At 36.2% G+C, this 25,399-nt stretch overlaps 1 protein-coding gene across 3 annotated transcripts in view; it reads right to left on the bottom strand.

Moving 5' to 3' along the window:
- The window catches only part of LOC134540903 (structural maintenance of chromosomes protein 1A-like), a 151,457-nt gene that overhangs the window by 48,538 nt on the left and 77,520 nt on the right, over window positions 1-25,399 (bottom strand). For all 3 annotated transcript variants that reach the window (XM_063383972.1, XM_063383989.1, XM_063383981.1), the window contains exons 13-14: window positions 6,946-7,077; window positions 6,388-6,453 (exon numbers count right to left, since the gene is read on the bottom strand). In XM_063383972.1, the coding sequence (XP_063240042.1) occupies window positions 6,388-6,453; window positions 6,946-7,077 (198 nt within the window). The remainder of the gene's footprint in view (window positions 1-6,387; window positions 6,454-6,945; window positions 7,078-25,399) is intronic.

Below are 25,399 nucleotides of genomic sequence, written 5' to 3'. Positions count from 1 at the left end.
CGCTCACCCGTTGTCTTCAATTTTGTAATCACTGATCCATCTGTTTGCTTAATATATATTAATTGCTTACATGTATCTTCAGGGCTTACCTCGGGAAGTAGACTGTTTGACCTAATTACATATTATTTTTTATTCATTTTTTATTCATTGTCATCTATTACGAACTCTTAACTTGTCCAGCACATATGGTTTCCTGGACACCCTTTAAACTTATTCGTGCCACCAGCTTTGTAATAGTGTAACATGATGTAGAGGGCGAACAGACATATAACAGAAATAAAACTCTGAAATATGAATAAATGTTTCTTTGACATGAGCAACCGCGTGGAGACAGAGGTGTGTAGGCCGCCTCCAAGAGCCTGCTTAGCACACCATCGTACTTAATATAATGTGTCCACCACTGAGAGTGGACGTATTTTTGTTTTCAGTGCTTTATTATAAATTGGGGTACGAGCCTCACTACACATGGGCAACGTCACGACCATGAGACGAGAACTGCTGGGTTCATATGACCAGTATTCCATGTGGTGGTGCCCACAACATAATAATACATTTATATTAAATTAGTATCAACCCCATTTGCGATAGCAATATATGTTCAAGGTCATGGTGATAGCTTTCTATTTGTATTTTACTGTAATTAATATTTTGTAATAGTTTCTGATATTTATTTTTTTTATTTAGAAAGACTTTTAACTATACATTTGATAGTTTTCACATTGTGGCCAATGCACCAGCAGATTTTATTATGGTATAAATTTTCTGTAATTATTTTGTGAATAACTTTTATTGAGATTTATATAATTTTTATGTTTACTTTTAGTAACTTTAAATTTTAGATTGCGTTAGTTTTATTTTGCTTTTATGGTTCTTATTGCTTTATTTGTCAGTAAATTTTAAATATTTTTAATAGGTTTTAAATTTATTTTTATTAGTAAAGTATCAGATTTGAAAAGACATTAATTAATGAACTGAACTTTGTTACCGGCAGTCACATGGGGAGGTCTCTAATAAATTGGTTGAGGGCAAGAACACCACGTTGGTGCTTCGCAGAAAATGAACTACGCTGCGCATGCGTGTAAGTGATATCACACGGTCAGCTGGCGAGTGTCGCTGATGGCCTCTGGGCGATTGGACTGCGGGCGCGGAGCGAGAGCAGTGGCACGCCGCTGTGTGCAAGCGGGGGTCGGCAGCCTTGAGCTCGTTAGCTTGGCTACGTGTTGGCCCATCAAGAAACTACTGATCGTGAGCAACCAAGGATGGGACATCTAGGTCAGAACTTTACAAGCCTAAGGAATCAAAGAGATGCAGTTATGCAAGTAAGAATGAGGTTTCTGCCATTTTGACCTGCAAATGCCCCATGGGTATAGAACTTTATTGAACCCCTTTCGAGAATTTTGGTTTATAAATATTACCGCAGATATTTTAATAAATATTGCCTCTGCACCCACTTGGTGCTCAATGGAGAGAAATCCCAGGAATCCCAAAACAGGAACAGAATGGAGTATTGTGTCAGTGGAACTAACTATTTTAATGTAATTTTTAATTATACTAGTTAGCGGATATAAAGCGACTCCCCAATTTAATAAAGACTTTAGGAATTTTCTTAAATGTTGAGGCTACATTTAACTATTGTTAGGTCTAGCTGGAAATAAATTTTTAATGGAAAGTTTAAAGCACAGTTTATACTTCACTTAATTATGAGTTGTTTAACACTGGCCCAGTATTACCTTTTGGTGGTAGGTATATTTTAAAATAATATTGTATAAACTAGGTGTAGATTATGGAAGAAATTATTATTTTTTTTTTAAATTTTAATAGAATGTATTTTTTTGCATTGTTTTTGATCATCAGTGGGATATTACATTTCACATAATTGAATATTTTATTTTGTTTCTTCCAACCATAAATGATAATTCTTTGTAAAATAACATTTATATTAATTGCTCTATGCAATAGAGCTTTGAATTTATGATGTAAAGGAAAAAGACAATCTGTTGATTGGAATTATTTATTGTAAGATATTTTATTAATGGTAGAACGTTTTATGATATCAGAAGTGTAATGAAAATGAATTACTGTTAATAAGACATTGAGGTAATGAAATGAAATATTATTCAAAAATACTGACTACATAATTAAATATAAATGCATATCAAGAAATTGTGAAATACAATTATAGTTTGCTACGATGTTATATATGAAACTAGCTGGAACTCAAGATATTGTAAGTTAGTCAACTAACTACATTTTAAGAAGTTGAGCTACAAAGACTATTAATTCAAATTCGACGGGGAACTTCGAGAAATAACTGATAAACTTTGAATTACACCAATTTAACTACATTCTACAAGAGATGTTACTACAATTGTCTTTGAAGAGAAGTCGTCGCGATTGTCTGGAACAAGTGTGTAGTGCAAAGAACACGCCCGACGAGGACTGCTGCTGACGATTCCACTTTCTTCCATCGTGCTGTGAGCTGTTTCAACTCAGCTTGTACTGCGACACATCCTATTGTATGTGACGTTTGAACAGCATCGAACAAAATCGTCGATATATCCTTTGATTAATTTATTGTCCAATTTTATGGTTCATCGAACGGTATGTACTCAACTTAGTGTATTGTGCATGTAAATGTTTATTTCGAAAGTGTTTATGTAATTTTGTGATATTCCAAATTTCATCTCCACACATTGATATTATTCCTTCTCATATTACTTAATATTTACTTGTCTTGAACCAACTTAAATTGCCTTGTCGAATGCTTTGTTTGACCAATTTTAATGTCAATCTTCAGTTCATTTCTGTACTAACTACAAGCCTATTAGAGTACCCTAGAGAGAAAGAAATTCTTGCAATTGCTTTACTCACACTGAGCTTAGTCAGAATAATATTGTTTGACTTAATTATATGATATATATCTATTAACCTACTCAATTGTATCACTAACTGAAACTGGCTAATCTCCACCGATGGAAATCGGAATATCAAATCTTATATTAATATTATCTTAAAAGGTTATGTAAATAAGCATTTATGTGTTAAGATATTGCTGATCGACTATGATGCAGGAATTTCTATTCATATTGTTGTAATGAAACCTGGCCAAATAGTTGTTAAAAATATAGATCTGACAAAGTTAATATTAAGATTTCATGTTAGATTTGGCTGGACAGGTCAGTGATATACAGTTTATGAAGGTTAATTGGCGCCCTAGAATCTGGAAGTAATTTATTACCCTATACTAAAATTTTAATATTCAGAGTACATTTAAATATTGCATTAAACCGACCAAGTATATGTTAGAAGTAGGAGTTGGTTTCTATGGGCTTTGACTTTTCAACTTTGATACGAATCGATAGCAAAGTTGAAGGTGCGGAGTAACATATCAGTACAAGTTTTTCTGACAAATTTTCTTGCTCACTGTCAATCAAGATTTTTTCCTACATTTTTTGATAGTTTGTTGATAGTAATCAAATTTAAATTGGTGCTCCATAAATTTATATTTAATATAATTTGCAGCCAAATCCAAACCAGCTCTCTGACTCTGTCTTTCTCTTGTTTTTGCCTAGCACTTAGAGTTGGTAATTTGGTTAAACAGACTTATGAAGTAATTTTAAATTTTCGGGTAGAAGGTGTTAAGCCAGGTGTTAAGGTTGTGGTTACACCCTGGTCAAGCGGAGAGTACCCTCAACATTATTTGCTAGATTATTATTTGTTTAAATGCATTTTCCAGTATTTTATTTACTTTCACTATTGTTTTATGCCAATATTTTACATTTGGCTTTAGTTAGGAGTATTCATTATGTTTCTACAACTTTGTGTATTGTTTTAGCAAAAGAAAGGCTCAGAACGGGTGCGCCACTCAGCAGCGCCAATTTCCCAGACATTTTAACAACTACAGAGATGTTCTCATGCTTACTGCATGTATATCTTGATGGAAGAATTGGCAGGTGTTAGCTCTCATGAGAAGCAATAAATTTATTAGGTTTTCATGCCAGCAAATCAGAAAAGACTTGTGAATTTTAAGTTTGTTTTTTGCAGAAACAGCTGCATGCGAAGTTAAATTATTCTGTGTACTGATGTAATCTTATATGTAAAAGCTGTGCTGTTATTGGTCGGTGACGTCATATGACTGCCTTTTCGCCGCATGGTTGGACATAGTTGCGTAGCCTCGTCAGTCGTTGTTCAACTACTGTGCCGAAAGGGGGTTTTGAGGGACTGTTCACAAAAAACAAACATTATGTGTATAAAGAGGTGGACAATTTCACATCTGGAGTCAGGGCCATGCCGCAGTATGTTTTAACCTTTTTTCTTTCTTTAAGTTTTGGATGTTATAATTATAAATTAGGTCCCATGCATGCAGCACAGACTCATGTAGCCCATTAGTCCACCAGAACTTAGTTCCTATTTTTTTATCACACCGTGGTGACAAGGTCGCTAGGGACTTTTTTTCATTAAGGCACAGGACAATGAAGAGTACAACATTTTCTGGTACATCATAGAACCTGTAAAGAACTTGAAATTTTGACACGTGAAGAATAAATTACCGAAATTCATTTTAACTCTTTTATTTGAAAATAACTATAAACAATTTCTTGTAAATTAACAGTTATAGACAGAACTTAAGACTCAACTAAACCTTGATTGGAATATTTTTCAAATGTTTTCTGTATGTGCAAGGAAAAATCATCATCTTACCTGGCCACGATTGTGACTTGTCACAAGATCATTTATCATAATGTTACTAACAGTATTAACATATCATTATAAACAGTTATTAATATAGCATTAAACTGTTATTATCTCGAACTAAAAATTTTCTCCTTGGACAATTTAGCATAACATGTCACTGTCGTGGAGAAAGGTTTATTTTTAATTTTATAAGAACCAATTTCTAACAGCAATTTGGGTGATGCTATACTCTGACCTAAAAATCTGGAGCAGGGTCATCATGCTGGTTTTTTGTCATAATATGGCGCTCAATCATTTCAATCATAAAAATCTCAAATTGGAAACCATATCAATACAGTTGCATGTTTACATATATGGTATACAGTTAGTTACCTTAAATTCCAGATTTAATAATTATTTTGGGCATACACCATTTCTAGTTTGAACTGTATGTTACAGAGAAAATCTGAAGAACAGACATAGAAAGATAAAATCACATAAAACAAGCCAAAATCAGGCAATGTCAAATGTTAAATGTAAAGACAGTAACACAGTGAACTGATGACGAGAAAGATGCAGCCAAAAACAGTAAATACAGATTAACAACAACTTTGGAAAACACAGCTACAGACAGAGGAACCCAACGACGATATTACACAAATAAATCTGGATAAAACATTGATTCACATGCGGACCCAGCGATGAAATTAAACAGGCAATTCAATAACACAATGAGGACAGCACAGACAAAATAATTGCGATGTTTTGGAAACTGATTTCTGTTCCCGACCTCAGGCATGAACAGTCCGTACTTGAAGTTTACTCTATGACATCCAGTTCAAACTAGCAATGGTGCATGTCAAAAATAATGATTTTAATCAATCTGCCCCATTGTAAGAATCTTTCAAAGAACGTATATTACAGGTTGTCATGGAACTCTTATGTATTTAGGAATTTCATATATATGTATGTCATTGTAGAGTGCATAACAGTGAGCTGAGCCCCATGGCTCTATGGACAAGTGTTGCTTACAGCTGACAGGTAGAACCAAAGTGTAGGTGGAGCAATATACAGCCAACATCTGTCATAGTAATGACACAGTGATAATTTATATGTTCTTTAAATGATTCATGCAATGGGGAATTTTGATTTAATGTAGTATTTTAGACATAAGCCATTGCAGTTTTAAAAACTGCAATTTCGTATGTCCAAAAAACTACATTAAATCAGTGATAACTGATACCATGCAGTAGTAAATGTGTAGAATGTAAAATTTGTATCCTATGACTAAACAACATTTGCATCTAGTTTCATGATCGCAAAATATTATTGTATCGCCTATTGCATTCCTCTCTTTAATGTTAGTCATTTTGTGCTTTTCCTTCACTTTTACTCAGTTCCACTGCCTTTTCACACTAACAGTCATCATCTTTAAAACAGGTATAGTAGTATATGAAGGAGAGAGTGCTATGCTCCTATGATATACAATCCCATCTTCTACGACCTCTATTTCCCCTATCATCCTGCTTACCCCTCATGCTCCCTACACACACTCTGACAACTCGCAAGACTTATGCTTCACTGGAATCATTGTTACTAAAGCACTACAGTTTAAAATGTCAAACTTGGAACCCCATTCATTAGCCTACATACCAATACGTTAATATCACAAGTAATATCGTAGTAGGTTCATAAATAACATTTATTGCTCACCTCTATAGATTTAACTTCAGTCTTTAAGGTTTCAACCTCTTTGGTCAAGTTTTTTTCTTGTTCTACCTGAAACATTATTGAAAAATTAATAACTTAACCTTTAGCTATATTAACTGACTATGGATATTTTACTGTTCAGATTTACTGCAGACTTTATAATGCCCTTGATAAGAAATATTACAGAGTCTAACTTTTGTATAACAACATAAAAACTATTTTTCAACAATGACACTGATAAGCATGGTATTTTAAACGGCCCTCTGCTCTCATGCATAAATATAATTATTTCCATAAAACTGGTAAACATTACATTAATTTTACAAATTTGGCTACATAAAGCATCTCATCTGCAACCTGAACAAAAGTTTATCTAATAAACCCTATTATCCAGAAATGGCAAAAAAAAAAAAAAAAAAAAAAAAAAAAAAAAAAAAAAAAAACTATTTTATTTTAAAATGACAATATTTGAGCAGTGTGTGTAGCTAAACAGTAAAACCATGGATAAACATTTAAAAATAAAATGAATGACATTGCATTAGGAAAGTTAACGCCACTCACAATTCTACTTTTATCAGCGATGGCACTCTTCAAACGAGCTTCACAGCTGCTGATGAGGATAGAGAGAGTGTTAAGTTCCGACTCACTTCGAGAAACTCTCCTGGCTTCGTTCACCTCCTGCAGTAGAGTTTCCTGAGCAGAGGCAACAAACACATGTTTACTAGAGCTGCCCAAGTAAGTAAGAGTACCGCGACTTTCAATATGGCATGACAACTTACTTCACCTAACTTACCAAAAATAAACAATGTAACAGTCATTAACCAGTGACAAACTGAACCTGTGAACGACATCACAACTACCAAAATACTTTATTCTGCCAACCATTATAATGCTAATGAACACAACTGTATAACTTATCAACACCATCTCTTAAGGACCAGAATGCTAAAATACTTATTTAATTGTCTCTCTGTGTAAATTGTATTCGTCATTGAAAGGGCATCGGCGAATCGTGTTGGGTGGATATCACTGTATGATTAGGACACACCAACCTGAGTAAGGCTTCTTTTCAGGGTGTGATGTCGCCCCTATAGGGAATGAGACTTGAACCCCTTATGGAATGTACATAGAGATCTCGCCCAATCCTAGCACCAGGCACACTTTTTTGTTAAAGAAGTGACGTCGTCCGGGCCTGCGGCCCCTTTGAGCCCGATATGACACCGCCCAACCACCATCTCTATTCAAACCTCCCGCTCGTGCGTGCGTGTGTGCGTGTGTTTCCAGCCCAGCAAGAGGGCGCTTAGATGCAGTGCGCCGCACCCCTAAGTATGCTAATTAATATTGTAACCCTTTTTCTTTCATTCTTTTGCCCCAGTGTCTTGTTGCAGTTTAATCATGTGTTTCTTCAATTTAAATATTACATTAATTATAAAACTATAGACGTTGCCCGGGCGGACCCGAATAGGCACGGACTTGGACGAGGGTAGAAATGTTTTATATAATTCTCAATAACTACGTAAACATTAATGTATTTTAAATTGCCAGTAATTTTTATATATTTATTAATGTAATCTATTATTTACTTAACTTTCGCCGGGGCACGGAATCGCAGAATGTTGTAACGGTAATTGTGTTCGGCGCGAAGGGCGCCATGTTGCCACCTGCAAACCATGATCTCATCCCAGTCGTTCTCTCCCGCCAGCCGAGGGCGGTCGTGTCGCTGCCTTGAGGCGACCACGTGCGTGGTCAGCCTCCTCTAAGCCGATTCGTGCCTCGGGCGTTTTCACAGTTGTACCAGTGAAGGAACGTGTACGGAAATAAATTGTGAGTAAAATAAACCAATTAACTGTGTTACGTGTCTTTGTGTTCGGGGGACCACGTGGGACCCCAACCTGGTCGGCGGCGTGTGGGACGCCCTGAGAACCCACTGCGTGGTAGAAGCGTGCCCGACGCTGAGAGCGGGCTTAGGTAGGGTCGAGAGCAGCGCGTTTAATATCCAGAGGGCCAAATATCTCGCCGCACACGGGCCACGTAACGCCCTGGGTTAGAGTCTCCAGCCGGGTCCACGTGCCCACTCACGTGGTGGCGCCCACTATTTAGTACCGATAATTTCCCCACAACACCGCACGCCCTCAGAAGCTAATTACCCATGGATTCTTAGGGTGTCCCACACACCCTGCTCCTATCACATACTCACTACATGGTTACGTAAAAAAAAAAAGTAGTTCCAAAACACAAATTTATTAATGTAGATACTGTTGAACAATCTCTCTCCTTTACATGCATTGTAACTTGTAACTGTTAAAACCCCTATCATAATAAATTGGTTTAAATTGCCATGTGATCGGAGAAAGTATTTTACCATCATTGATTTCAAAGTTCTGACATGCAGACTGCAATAAAAATTAATCAAGCGGTCTACTTTCGAGGTAGGCTCCAATGATAAGATATATAAAAAGTTGAAGAGTAAATTGAAGTTACCAGAACTACAGTAATTAGTGAAGACAAGGCTTAGGTCCTCATGGTACAGGTTGCATCCTACCCCGTCAGTGTTCTCAGGAGACGAAAAGGGCCAAGGTGAAGGAGGGGGCCCAGGCACCAGGGGCACCTGGTTGTTTCAATATTTTTTTAATGCTTGGGTTTACCTTGAGAATAGGATAATAACAAGCCTATTGTTAACACAATTCAATGGAAACCATACAATTAATATGATATGCACAATCACGTTTACCGTTATGGCCATAGTGACAATTACAGTCTTTAGATTTTATTTTTTATTAAGATGTTTGAAAAGTTGTATATTAAATAATGAGGGGCACAACAAAATTATTTACACCTGAGCCCCTGGTTTCTTTCAGTGGTCCTGATGCGAATGGCTGCTAGTCAGAGCTATTTGCACCACACAATGACCATTGGGGTTATTTCAAAAGTGTGCCGTTTAAAAAAATACTAATTGCAGATATTACATTATGAAACATGAAATAATATGATGTGAACCCATGCACTCAGTCGCGGTCAAGCACTCAACCAGTCGCGCCCATGCACTCGAACCTGACAGACATGTTCGCTTGGACGCTCCTCCTGTTTATGTGGGTACGTACATTAGTCTATCGCGGGTATTGTGTTGCATCTTGAGTTTTGTGTTTAATATTACAGTAGAACCTCTGTAAGTCGAACTCGAAGGGAGGCTTCAAAAAATTCGAGTTATAGAGTTTTCGACTTATGGAGGATTTCGACTTAAGCGGATTTTGATTCGACATAAAAAGATTGAGATTCATTCTTATAAATTTTGAGTTAGAGAGGTAAAATAAATAAAAATTCAAGTTGCAGAGGTGACAAACATATTTTTATTTATTATAAATCAACATTATTTCAAAACATCCTTAAAATAAAAAAACATATGGCATTTAAAAAGTCAGTAATTTTTTTTTTTTGCTTTAGATAATTCAGTTGTTCTCTATCTATAGCATTGTCTAAGGTATAAATTGTTCTTCAGAATGATTTAGATTATGTTTCCGCTTTTTCTTGTAACAATGGTCAACTATCACTGATATTTTGGCTCCGACACTGCTCAAACCATTTAAGTAAGTACTCCTTCTACCCGGAAATTCTGCAATTTGTCGTCTTTTGCAGGACAAACTTTGACCGTTTTGTATTTTTCTCATGATGTCTGATTCACTTTTTATTGTTGTTGAGAGTAGGGGAAGGTGGGCGAATTCTGCGCAGCGGGTATTACTGCGCAGTGAGGTTTCTCGGAATTGAGGTACACTGCGTCGGTCTGTATAATGCTGCCACACGGCGGAGACACTGAGGACTTAGTGCGAGGAAGGAGACGCCATTGTGTGAGTTAGTTGGGTTACGACAACAGTGTGTAGGTTCAGATCGAAATTGTTGTTATTTTCGGCGAAGAATAAACAAAGGTATGGTACAATAGTTGTGTGTTTCTAGTAGTAAATTATATTTGCAACAATAGTTGACCATATATTCTTCCTGTTGAGCACTATAATAACTTTAACTGATCACTTAAAATTTATATAATTGCGAGCCTTAAATATGTTAGTGCTTGGGGTAATTCTGCGCAAAGATGTAGTGTAATAATGCGCAAGTGCGCAGATTTGCCCTCAATGTTTTCAATTGATAAGGCTTAGTTTTATTTGTTTCAGGTAAATAGTGCGTGTTTTAGGTTCCCAATGCATTTAAATATTGCTTTCAATTAATGTAAATGTAATTTTTAGTGATTTGATTGCATGTCTTTCATACAACACGCTGATCCCATTCTGTTGATCCTGGACAATCACTCTTGCCACATTTCAGTTATAATCGAAAACTTCTGTAGGGAAAACGGCATCGTCCTTTTATCTCTGCCACCCCATACAACTCACACACTTCAACCTCTTGATTTAACGTTCTTCAGTCCGCTAAAAGCAGCCTTCTACAGAGAGTGTTCTCATTTTTTGAAATCAAAAAGTAGGCTTACTTCCCAAAATGAAGCAGGCAGGAAAATAACCCAGTATGAACTCACCGAATTGTTTAACCGAGCATATTTACAAGTTTCAACTATGGAAAAGGGGATTTCTGGATTTTCAGCAGCTGGGATTTCACCCATTAACCCTGATAAGCATTTGAACATGGAGTTTGAAGCCTGTGGTAAAGAAAATGAAATTGAAGTCGGCTAGGCTGAAGAGAACGAAGAGCAGAATAACACAAACAGAAGCGAAAGAACAAGGGATGCTGGACCTAGTCAGATACCTACAAAAGTGGCAGAAATTTCAGACATGTAATCTTCCGAGAAAAGAGATGGTGTTCATGTAACTTTTATCTGTACACCTAGCCAGACAGGAAAAGAACGCAGGTCTACGGAAGGAAATGTCCAACAAGTGAAGGTGGCAGACATTTCACCTTTGCCTGATCCCTCATAGAATGCTGCATCCCTTAGCACAAATAAACTAAAAGAGCCTAAATCATGAAAACAAAAGTCAGAATTCTTAACTGGAACACCTATGAAAGAAAAACTTAAAGAGATTGAGAAAAAAAGAGAAAATAATAAAAGGAAGAAGGAAGCTAAAATCCAAACAAGTAGTAGGTCTAGGCCTAACAAAGCAGACAAGAAAAACACGAAGCTAACACGCAAAAGATGCAAGAGACAACTAACGTTATCAGAGAGTGAGTCTGAGACCGAATTAATCAAGGAGAAGGATTTGTGTAATGACAGCAATAATGATAACATTGAGCCTTTGAATCTATATGTGTGTTCAATTTGTGACGAATTTGGCCGCGATAATGAATTGTGGTACAGGTATGTGAAGTGTGGTGGGTGGACACATGAAGAATGTAGTGGCTGGGATTCACCAACAGACTACAAATGCGATTTATGTGTCAAAGAATAACAAAATGTGTGTCACCTTAGTTTTTAATTTTTTTTAACATCAATTATAAGCTAACTCAAACTTATTAGTGATGTTTTTATGTCTTTTATTAAAAATACTAATCCAAATATTCAATTTCGGAGACTTTATTGTTATCATCAACTCGTGTGTTTCTTGTGTCTATTTGATTGTTTAATATTTGGTGGTAATTGAATTTAATTTCATTTATTTGAATCATCCGAATTTAAAACATTACTATCAATATGTTAGTTAACTTTGATCTGTTTGGTGTTTTAGTTTAAAATAATTATGCACTAATATTTGGGGCATTTTTTTCAGATTTTATTGGTTAGGTCTATAATTAGTGATGCGCACAATTACCCAGTATACAGCGCAGAATTACCCGACTGGGTGTGGTAATACTGCGCAGTGCAGCATTTAATTTTAAAATTTATATGACTTTTGGTTATTATGTTAGCGCTTCGAATCATTACAATGAATGAAGATTATGATACAAACAAACACCCTTAAAAAAACATTTCACCTGAATACATTATTTACGTATCTTAGATACGTCCCAAGTTAAGTGCGCAGAATTCGCCCACCTTCCCCTACTCATTAGCAGGCCAAATTGTTCAGCATAATCTTTCTTCTTTTGACAGCTCTTCACAGCTTCGAGCACTTCCAATTTTTCAGTGAGACTCAAAGTTTTCAGTTTACGTTTCACAGCACTCATGTTTTAACAATTTTATTTGTAAACTGTTGTACAAATTGATGTGTATCAGTCGTAACAGTCGACAACAAATGACTAGCTTCGCTAAAGTTCAAATGAAATTAAAAATAATAAAATTAAACACCTGACACCAAGCAAGCAAACACGTGTGTCATAAATTCGTGGTAATCCTATTTATTGTATACATACTCCTAAATGGATTTCTAAGAAACAATGGTGCACTTACATTGTCGACAAATTCTTCAAGTAAGTAACTTATTTTTCTTCGAACTATAGAGATAATAAGTTTCAAATAATCGAGTTGTAAAGGTTGTAAAATAAAACATTGCTATGTTCAAGATACAGAGGTCCAATTTATGTTAAGTTATGGAGGGAAAATCTGTACCAAAATGGCTTGGAGGGACTCAATGATTATTTTGATTAATAAAGGGTTGAGATTTCGAGCAAAGGAGGTTTTGGGGCTTGAATGGAAGGGAACACAACATTTTTTTGAGTTTGGGAGGTTTTCGACTTATCGAGGTTCGACTTAAAGAGGTTCTACTGTATTAATTCATCATTGAGTGATCAACTTTATTTCCTGGGGTTTTCCCCCCTTATCAATGGATCCACATTGATTTCTGAACAAGACGTGCATAGAAACATGTTGTCGTGTCCTGCATTTGGCCTCGGCCCCCTTGTGCGAGTGCTACATGCTCATCCCTGAAACAAACATGGCTGCCCCGACACCGCAGGGTATTTTTTACCTAATCTCTATGCCTAAGCTAGTTATCCTGTAAGATGGTGATGCACCCGGCGCCAATAGATGGCGCCTGCTGCAGAATGTAAATAAGTGGGATTCATTGAGTCATTACTCAGGGGAGGAGTGGGCTTCCGCTCGTGTTGGGAGCATCCCTGGAGTCAGAAATTAGCATATGATCAGGACAGTCACTGACATCTTATAGAACATGCTGCAAAGGCTAAATCTGTAAATATTGACTGTAATGATAATGTAACCGACTTGTATATAATCTTGGCTTGTACTGTACCAGTCAGAGATCCTTACCCCAGAGAAATCTGGGGAAATACAGCAGGAATCTAGAATTGGGTGTATTACTTTCTGCTCTCCTCTTCGCCCCTCTCTTTCTTCCTCTATCTCTCTCTTTCCTTCCTCCGGATTGGCCATCGGGATTACGCTCTGGAATCCTTCACTGGAGTGGCCCTTGGGATTATGCTCTAGCATCCCTCTTCCCCTGGAGCGGCCTCTTGAGGATTACGCTCTAGGATCCTCCCCCTGGAGCGGCCTTTCAAGGATTATGCTCTAGGACTTCCCTTCTGGAGCGGCCTTTCGAGGATTACGCTCTAGGGCGTTTCCCTCCCTCCTCTTCCTTGATCCCTGCCCAGCAAGAGGTCCAGCCGCAGCCCCTATCTGCCCGGCGGACTGCCGACTACGGGAGCTGTTCAACAGTGACGACTGAGGAAGTCACACCCCACCTCACGCCACTCCAGCACTGGATGATGTTGCCGGGACACGTCAATGTATACAAAAAAACTGGGTTCAAAATCTTCTGAAAAACAGGATTTTCCTAAAAGTGTTACTTTAATACTTAAACCAATCAACATGGATGATTTAATCAACATTGTTAAGTCTGTGTGACAAAGTCAATAAATTAAAAAATGAGAATGAGATTATTGAAAATGCTGCTCTTAGATTCGAAATCTGAAACTGCTGAAACTGAACATAAACTTATTCATACTAAGAAGACTCTGTTAAGTAAAACGTGAAATGTTCAATCATAGTCAAGCTCTCAGCACTGCATTAAGTAGCAAGACCTAAGGTGTTGCAACTCCGGGTGTCTTGGGTAACGGCAGTACGTTCCATGACCTAATTAAGATACAGCGGGAAAAGCGCACGGTCATTGAGCGACGACATCACAAATGGCAATAATTCAAGCCAACCTGCTGACGAAGATGGTTTCTCTGTGCATCGTTCATGTAACATAAGAATAATGTGAGCTCTGAAATGAAAGGGGAACAGGATCATAAAAAAATTGGTTGTATGTAAAGTCGGTTTACGGACGATAGTTTAACGTGACGTCATAACAAAAAATTGATGAAATGATTGATCCAGAAGAAAATGAAATATCATATTCGGCCTGAGACTGAGCCATAATAGGTTTTTGCAACCAAACCATTTAGGCATTAAAAATATTATATTCTTTAAAGGAAGAAATTTTTTTAAAATTTTTCTATCTTTTGTATGATAAAATCTACCCCTGCATACTTTTATGAATAAAATTGAATCATTTTTATAGAATTATCACTTTTTTGTATGGATACAAAGAAGGAGTGAAATAAAATCTACAATTTAATTAATAAATTTCCTTTTATTTGTATTCATTCATTCAAATATATTTATTACTTTTGAAGTGTCGTGCGCACCGTATTTATTTTTACAAGTACAAAAAAAAATTTCAGCCGCTGGGATTTGATTCGTCAACCTATCGATAGGTAGTCACGTTGCTAACCGCACAGCCACGAGGCCATATTGGGAACAATTGTTTCAGATGTTATAAATTAATAACATTCCACACACGATATTTGTTTGAATTTCTTTTAACTAGCATATTCTCAGTTGGACTCAAAATAATTACACGTTCGTGGGCTCATAACTATAATACGGTGTGTGATTTAGTTGATCAAATAATAACTCATGACAAATAATTACCAATGTCAAACTAAAGCGTGAAAAGTATCATACCAGCAATAAATATTTAGTTACACAGCTAAAACAATACTCATACAACACTTTTTCAATATACTGATTTACACTAGTACGTAATTAAAATAATACGTACTTGTAAGAATGCCATTTCCTTGCGAATATACTCCCGTGGCGTGGTGCACAACAATGACCTTGAGTACGCCGCCACGTGCCGGCCGAGTTCTCTGTACCGTCCGCAACATACCAGAGAGATGCCACGCATGAGTAAACAGGACACATCCATAGTGGGACATCCATAGTGGGACATCCGTAGTGGGACATCCGCAGTGGGACAATTTTTCGTGCGTGCAGCCAGCGTTCATCGATTTATTAGACGTCACGTCAAAAAAACTCCCATGCAAGTGCGTATAAGAACATAGCTTCAGTCAAAACAGTCAACAAACCCACCCCCCCCAAAAAAAAAAAAAAAAAAAAAAACCTGCTGTAACACGCTTCGACCCGTCAATCCAGGAACAAGAGATTGCTGATTATATCAACAGAGAGCTTAATTTATGCCACGTGAAAGTTGTCCTACTCTTCCTTCCACATTTATGTTCTTCAAAAAGGCTTCAACAGAATTAATAATATAGTATTCTGGCCTAGTGGATGTAAAATTACATCAACAAATGGCTGGCAATGAAGACTCCAGCTCTAATACTAAAGATTCTAAAGAACAATCTTCAAATCTGGTGCCTGGAGGAGCACCTTAATGCCCTTAGTCTGGTATATTAGTGTTCAGTGAGAGTGATATGTTTTATCAATGTCAAGAGGACTCAGAACAAAAGCATTAGAATTTAAAAAAAATTAATCAGTATCTGATCACACCATAATATGTCTCACTGAGATATGGTTTAATAACTATAGTATTAACTCACACTACTTTAATAACAATTACTATATTAAACGGGTTACTTCCGTCAAAACATTTATCAATTACTATAAAGTGGTTTGACTTCAAATAACTCGAATATACTTAGACCCGTTCTAATGAATTTATAAAATAAAAGCAAAAGAAAGAATCATTTAATGTTAATTTATGGGCGTCAACAACTTCTAAGAAGTTGTAATAAATTGAATATTTATATGAGTTAAAAGTAAACAATAAAAGGGTGTGAATGTTTTGACTTAAATATGAATGCCACAATATTAGTATAGTGAACGAAAAACAAAGGTTATTACTTTTCAGTGTCATTCAATTAATACAACGTGATATAAATGGTTTGCTTCATACCATAAAATATCGTCAAACTCATTTCACCTATTTTATTAAATGTCTTCAATTATTGAATGAATAATGTACAAAGTGAAGTAATTTTCATTATCATAGCTATTCAGTAGGTAGATCAGGGTATGTCGTGGTGGTATCGCTAGATCTCTAGATTATATGAAACACTATATTTAAATAGTAACTCAAGTTATAAGAGACGTCAACATTCTGGTATTAGAAAAAAAACTGGTGCGTAAAATGAATTTAATGATTTTAAATATTCCGGGGTTTTTGTTCTGAAAAGTTCGTAAGTTATACGATATTCATTAAGAAAGATACGACCGACCTGTAGTAATAGTTCAGTGTAATAGAACTATCTAGTACGGTTTCTGACTGACTCCTTAATACTGGAACTCAGCATCGAATGATCTGCATCTTCATCCTGGGAACACCAGCGCAGCAGTTCCGCGACTTCGTCCTGGGAACACCATTGCAGCAGTTCCACGACTTCGTCCTGGGAACGCCTCTCGGTGGTTCTGGATGGACTCGAACTGATGATTATTCCGTAGATTTTCTATTTCTTCGTCCTGGGAACACCTGAATAATTCTTGTAATCTTCGTAGAAGTGGTTCGTTCTCTTCATCCTGGGAACGCCTGAATACTTCTTGAAATTCTTCGTATAAATTATTTATTTTCTTCGAACTGGAACACTTGAATAATTATTATAATCTTCGTATAAGTTGTCCTTTCTTTTCAAATCAATAAATAATTTCCAATTCTCTGTAGAATAAATTTCTCATATTATTTTATAATATTCTTCTAAATAATTAAAATGCCATAATTTTCAATTTCTTCTGTATCGCAATTATACGTCGTGCTTCTATGATGGTTCAAATATTAATTCCCGTTTTCTTTTCTCCGTAAAAATTCCAAACAAAACTTTTATTTGCGAGAAATAGTTTTTGTTCGACTGTCTTCGTCCAATTCCAGAGTGTTTTACAAAATTTAGTTATATAATATTATGCATGAAACTTGAAAATACATTTCTTATTGGCTTAACAAAATATCTAATTATTTGAGCAAAGAAGTTTAATACTAAAAGATATACAGAACACTCCCTATTTAACGCGGTTGTCGGGGGACATAACTTTTACCCGCATTGTTGCATAACCGCAATGTTTCGATGTGACAAAGGTCAAAAGGCATAAAACACCACCTGTGTTCTAATAGGTCGGCAAGCACGCACAGTATAGATGGCCCGCCTTATGTGCGGACTTTGCATCCGCAGTTTTCACTAAACGCAGGTGAAAAAATAAAAATAATAAATTTTAAAGATAAATATTAAATGTTGAATTTATTTTTCCGCGTGCTGCGCACAGTTTGTCGCACGGCCTACGAGCGCGCCACACGCCGCCATACAAACGTGCGGCACACACGCTGCTGCCAGTCTCGTGGTGTCAGCCACAGTATCTGCTTCGTCTGAGTGTCCGTAACAAAGTGCAGTGTGTGCGGTTACACACGATTCTGTGGTCAAAGTCTTCTAAATAGAAAGGCCATAGAGATACTTCAAATCGAATATGAATCGCAAAGTACCGAGTTTGATTGACAAAATAAAAATTCTAGATTTACTTACTGATAGCGCGTCTTTTGCAGAAGTAGGCCGCAGATACGGGAAAAACGATTCTAGCATTCGTACAATAAAAAAATAAAGAACCGTCTATCGTGTCAAGTGGTTAAACTTTATTATCCATGTTTACAGTAAATTATAAATGGTCACATGTGGGAAACGAAAATTGCGCCAAATTAATTTTAGCGCAATCAGTGGCGCCGTATTAAAAGTCTGTTAAACTTTCTATTTACTTATTCCACCAAACGCTGTGTCGAGTTGCTGAGTGTGTGTGTGGCTCGGATCGGCAAGTGTTATGTTCCCCAGGCTTAAAGGTCGGGGGGCCGCTACACATAAACATTTCCGGGGTTTGTTTACTACCTCACGGCAAAAGTGGTACAGTATGGTTCACGTAAGTATTGGACCACTGGGAATTCCTCTGCAAAGATTAAAAATACGCTAGCTGACTTACTTTACTATTTAATGTTAAAACATTATACCAAAGTAAAAAGATGAACATGTATAATACAATGAATTACACAATAATATTACGTCTGTAGGTTCAAGTTGTAACAAAACATTTATATACAGATGTTCAGTAAAATAGCAATTAATACAGTACATACTGTACCGTAAAAGATGTAAAAAAATAAAATAAGTCATAGTTAGTGTAAGTGCTCCACACTAAATGGGAAGATTCTGGAGTGGAATTTTAAACACTGGACTACCTGATTTTGCCTTGTACGCAGCGAAGCTGCTCAGTCAAATGACTCGTGCTCTGCCTGTGTGCTGCGTGAAAACATTCCCTCCCCCACCCCCTCCCGTGTTTCTGCCCGCTCCAATCTCTAACTCTCTCTACGCCTTATCTTTCCCTCCCATCTTTTCCCTCTCCGACAGTATACTTCAACTACCCCACCCCATTCACTGCTATACATAATACCGCAGCCTCTCCTGTCAGGACAGCACAGCATGGGACAGGTCAGACATTAAATAAAAATACAAAACTGCCCTCAAATTTACATTTACAGCGTGGAGCGTTTACACAATCACTAAAATATATGTATGCATTACATATGTATATGTACCTATTCTTTTCTTTTAAAATAATCGGACATTTTTGTTTGGCGTACTAATGCAGTGCGTTTCTGTTCTGCATAATGCTTTAAGTTTGCCAGGTGAAGCAACGGGACATGATTGGGCTCACTCTGTCTTTCTGTACCTTCTGGGATACCGCACTCACGTGATATGCTCGCTTTCGTCTCACCTTTTTTCACACATTCAATGATTTTTAGTTTATCTGCTATAGAATGACTTGTCTCCGCTTGTCAGCACACGTGACCACGAGAAGTGTGCAGATGGGAAATGAGTGAACTACATAATCAAGGTCACCAGACTTCCTCCCTTTCGGCTTACTCATCGCCCCTCTCATCACTAGCGCTTATATTCCACACCTCCCGACTACCCGGGTGTCTTGGTCGCATATTCTCGGCTCGCCTCTCCCATCCCAGCCGCGGCGCCTCTCCCCTCCCAGCGTTTGCCGTCATCCAAGCCTATCCAACATCAATCCCCAGCTGAGTCACGCTGGATGATGTCGCTGGACGGTGGGCTTTATCAGGTCCCCTGTCCGATGCTTAATTTGTGAGATAAAGCGACGTTAAGAACTAGTGTTTCAGAAAATAACTCTGGGCTGGATTGGACCATAGTTTGAAAACCCTACAAGATAGAGGAATAATGTATGGAGATATCTTGTTTAGAATTTCACTGCGGACATTTTCTACGCCTAGGCTTTTTTCTACCCGATGCTTAGTTTGTGAGTTACGACACAAAATTATCCTAATCGGCTGTCAACCATTTATTCCATTATTCCATTATTATTATTATTATTATTATTATTATTATTATTATTATTATTATTATTATTCATTTCTGATTGGGGGACATGGTTTAACCCGCGATATACCTGATTCCGCGATCAATCGGGGCGCGATATACTGGGAGTTTACTGTACCTGCAAAAATGATTAACTTATGGTTCATAGAGAAAGAAAGACACGTACACTGAGGTGACAGTATAAAATATAACACATTAATTTTGTTCCTCCATCTTGCTCTATAAAGTTTCCAAGTTCAATCTTTATAATATCTTTAAATCAGATAGAGATCCTGTTCTAACTTTGAAGGTAATAGGAGGTGGTGCTTTAAGTGCTATTAACAAACAAATTGAAAAAAAGTCTTGTCAACAAATGCTTATAATTTCCCCGGAGTTCAGGCTGTCTAGGTTAAATTAAATTATTTCCAACGGATACTCTAATACTCAGAAACATTTACATTCACCCTAATACAACACCTGCAACCTGTCTTGCCTACTTCGAAAATCTTGAAGATAAGTTTTTTAACTGTCATGATAATAAAAATTATGGGTGACTTCAATGTGCCTGGTGTGGACTGGAAAAATTTAGATACCTATAATATTATTCGTTCAGGCATTGAGCAAAAAGCTCAGGCATTGATTAACTTCAGCTCTGGTCTCTGTTTATCCCAATTTAATGACGAATTGGTTTCTAATCAACTTTTGGATCTTTGCTTTTCCAATTTCCAACAATGTACAGTTACTAAAGTTCTGGACCCATTAGTCAAAGACTTGCCTCATTCTGCTTTAAACATAAACATTAAATTAGATTTAATATTTAATTTATTATTTATTTATTATTTATTATTTATTAAAATTTGTGACATGCACACCAACAGCCGAAGCTTTAGAGGTGTGCACAGAACAAGTAATACAAACACGACACATACAAGCGAATAAATACAACATAAACAGGATAATAAAAGAAGACACATACAAGCGAATAAATACAACCTACACAGGAAAATAAAGGACGACACAATAACAAACAAAACAAAACAAAACAGCAACTGAGATAATTTTAACTAATTGATCTAAAATTGGAAGAATAAACAGGATTATAAAATTACTCAGAATATTAGGGTAATCATAAAAATTAAAATTTGAAGTTTTTAATAAAATTTTCATATTTATTGAAATTTGAGATAAGTCTGTAAATTAAATCATTATTATTGTGTAAGGAACATAATAGGGATCGAAGGCGGCTTTTGAACTGCGGGACTCGAATACCAGAGTTATCAAGTAAGTATAAGCAATTAATTTTTGAACTATAGCACTTAAACACAAACAGGGCATCCAGATGGATGCGACGATTTGAAAGAGATTCTAATTTGGGTAATTGATGGTGTCTAGAACAAATTATTTTGAAAAATTTATTTTGTATGGATTCAATTTTGTCACTGTCGGTGGTGTTAATACTGTTCCAGATAACTGAGCAATATTCGAGTTTACTTCTAACTAAGGACAAATAAAGAGTAAGAATGGATTCAATATTAGATGCATAGTAAGTTATATAATTTATTAAATATAAGGTTCTACGGGAAAAGGATACTAAAGAATTAACATGTTGATGAAAGAATAGTTTGGAATCAAGAATAACACCAAGATCTTTTATACTAAGAGATTTGGAAATTTTTGAGTTGTCAAGAAAATAATCATATTTAACTGGATGAATTTTCCTTGTGAAAGAAATAATTTTTGTTTTATCTTTGTTAAGTGAAACTAAATTCATTTTGCACCAATTATCAATTTCAGTAATATCAGATTGAAGAAGCAGACAGTCATTTAAGGAGGAAATTTCTCTGGATATTTTAAGATCATCAGCAAACAGAAAACCAGTAGTATGATGAAGAACTTTAAAAATATCATTGATATAAATATTGAATAATAAGGGAGATAAAGTACCCCCTTGAGGCACACCAGAAGTAGCATGATATAAAGTAGAAGTTTTTTTATTAAGTGAAACAAAGAAACATCTATCTTTAAGGTAACTAGTAAACCAGGTTATATAATTATTACAGAGACCGAAGTTAGAAAGTTTAGCTAGTAAAATGGAGTGATTGACAGTATCAAAGGCTTTAGCCAGATCAAAATAACATGCATCAACCTGCCCCCTTGTTGTAACTTTATTGTATATAGGATTAATAAATGAGAGAAGATTAGTAGAAGTTGTCATACTATTTCTAAAGCCATGCTGATTAGGAGCTAATCTGTTGTTTATTGGAAAGTTAATATGTTTAAATATTATTTTTTCAAAGATTTTAGTAAAGCCATTTAATAATGATATAGGCCTATAATTAAATACACTGAGTTTACTACCCTTTTTATGTATGGGAATAACCTTAGCTATTTTCCATTTAGTGGGAAATACTTGTGATTTTAGACTTGTATTAAATAGATGCAACAATAGAGGCATTAGAATAAAAGAGCAGCCTTTAATAATGAAATTTGGTATACCGTCAGGACCAGTAGACATAGTTGGTTTTAATGATTTAATTCCCCATAAGACCTGGCTTTCTGATAAGAATGATACAGGAATTGAATCGTGAATAATATCGGGATCAATGATACGAGGGTGGTTGGTGGATGGTACATATACACTAGCAAAGTACTTAGCAAAGACATTAGAAAGAATACCAGGATCATTACAGATATCACCATTGACATTAAGAGAATGGGATTCACTATAACCATTTTTCATAACATTGACATATCTCCAGAATTTTTTAGGGTTATTCTTAACCTTATTATTGATACTACGATTCCAATTAGTTTTATCACGCTTAATAAGATTTTTAACTATTGCTCTATATTTAGAGAAAAGAAGGTAATACTGAGTATTATTGTTTCTTTTATAGAGTTTATGAAAGTGTTTTTTAGATTTTAAGGCATGAATTAATTCACCAGAGAACCAATAAGGATGTTTAGAGGCCTTACGTGTGGATAATGGAATGTGAGTATTGATTTTATCACAGATACAAGATGTAAGTTGATCTACAAGAGCATCTACATCAGTGGTGTTATAATATTCATCCCAATTGTGGGTTTTTAGAGAGTTATAAAGGCTTAAGTAATCACCAGCTTTGTAGTTTCTGAAAATAGAATCTGGAGTAAAATTGTGTGAGGTCGCCTCAATAAGTAGTTTAATAAGTAGGGTAGGATGATAGATATCCTCTTTGACCAGAGATTCAACAGCTTTTTCAACCACACAATGGGATAGATTAGAAATACAAAGATCTAGAAGATTATTGGAAGATTGTATTAGGTTGTGCTGAAATAAATCCAAATTAGATATGAAATCAAGCAGGCACTGAGCCTTGGATCTGACATGTGCACGGGCAATATTGAAATAGTGATTTCCTTTCCAATCTATCCCAGGTACATTGAAGTCACCTAAGATAATCACATTATCATGAGAATTAACGAGTTTTTGTTCAAGAGCTTCAAAATACAATGTGAATAGATTAGGTGATGTAGTTGAAGGAAGATAAATATTACCCAATGTTAAGTACTTATTAAAGGCAATTTTAATATTAATCCATACGGCTTCTACTCCACGATAGTCATATAATTGAATTAGCTGAACAGAAGGGAATTTATGTTTGTTCACTGCGATCAACACTCCGCCACCACGTTCCATTGATGAGAGTAGCGGATCCCTATCAGTTCTAAAAATAGAATAATTATCGGTGAAATAATGAGCATTGATACATCTTTCGTTGAACCAAGTTTCTGTTAGACAGATTATGTCATACTGAGTATTAATAAGATTATCAAAGAATTCAACTGATTTTGTTCTAAGTCCTCTAACATTCTGATATGCAATTTCCCATTCATTAAGATTGGGCATTCACTGGGAAGTGAGTAGGAAGCACTCCTCCAGGCCCTGGCATAGAAGTTGCTGGCATAAAAGGTGACGATGTACTGCAGGAACTTGGAGGTAATTGGGTAGAATTACCGAGAGCTTCAGGAGATGAATTAGTACTAACAATTTGGTCTTGATGCAGTTTTCCAAAGAAAGGACTGATTAAACAGCCACTGGGCCAAAAAACAATATTATTAATTCTACTAAAATCTTCTTCCAGAACAGATACATGGAAGGAGGCGTAAGAATTATGCTTTGTCCGGAGCTTGGCCACTTTGACTTGCTTGAGATTAAGTTCGTTGGAAATATAATCTACGACTTCTTGTTCCGTGACAGACGGCTCAAAACGCGTGACAAAGAGAGCTTTTGTTTTTTTGTAAATAGGTTTAGCAATTGTTTTTAATGTGGAAACATTCCTGATGCCAATTTGCAAGGGATTTTTCTTACGATCCGTGTTAGATAATTTTCTATCGGAGTTTTCATTATTCGTGGACTTGCGTGAATGTTGTACTACGGTGAAGCCGTCTTCGTCGACGAGCTGTTTACCGTTTTTCCTGATGACGTCGTTGGAGACACGCTGAGTTGTAAGTGGGTCACTGGTGCGCGCACTGTTGCCAGATACACCGGATGACTCGACACAAGCAGGTTTCTTGTTTGAGGAGACTTTTTTAACTACTTGACTGTATGAATTAACAGAATCAGTCTTAGAAGATAAGATCTGTTTAATCTGTTGCAGTTCATTTTTTATCTCTGCAGTTTCACTACGAGAGTCGATAAGAAGGGTTTTTAACACCATATTCTCGCTTTTTAACTCGTCAAATTTCATACTGAGGGATTTCACGGCCGAGATTAAGTCTTCCATGGTGGGATCCAGAAGTTTTACCGTCCAAGCTTCACTAGAAGATTTTTGCTTCGATGAACTTTCACTTGCTTTTTCAGATATTCCCGGCGAATTAGAAATCACTTTTTTAGTAGGCGATCTGAACATTTTAGTAACCGTGTCTGGAACTAATTCAATGATCGAATCATTATTATCGGGTAATGAAAACCCATGAAAGTCGGAAAGATTAAGCAGCGATGAATCAATTATGAGTCGAACTTAACGATAGTGAAGAAATAATAGCACATTAAAGCCGGGGAGCGCGCGCGCACGTCCGTCGGCTATGAACGCTCAGCCGTAGTAAGTATACTATACAGTGTAATACCTCACTCTAACACAGTTGTGTAAGGTGTGCAAAAACAGATGAAGAAATATATATATATAAACATAATAATATTACATATAGTGTTATGTTGTGTTTTGGTATCTCTGCAGCTAGCTCTATGCCAAAGTATAGCTCTGCACCTAGCTCTATATCGATCTGCTGATCGGTCGCTCCACTGAAACGTCTGTATTATTATAATTATGGGCGCCACTCTTATGTGTATAATGTCAGGTGTTTCTAAAGAATAAATAGGACAATACACAGAAGAGAAAATTTGTAAAAGTTTTAGGACAAATAGATAGACTGTCGAAACAAGGAGAATTGGGACATTTTAACATACATAATACAGACAATAAAGTACAAACGTGATTTCTAGGTCGTATTT

This window comes from Bacillus rossius, chromosome 1 (genome assembly GCF_032445375.1).
Source record: "Bacillus rossius redtenbacheri isolate Brsri chromosome 1, Brsri_v3, whole genome shotgun sequence".
Taxonomy (NCBI): Eukaryota; Metazoa; Arthropoda; class Insecta; order Phasmatodea; family Bacillidae; genus Bacillus; species Bacillus rossius.
The sequence above is the reverse complement of the archived record's forward strand: the minus strand, read 5'-3'. Positions and strand labels throughout refer to the sequence as shown.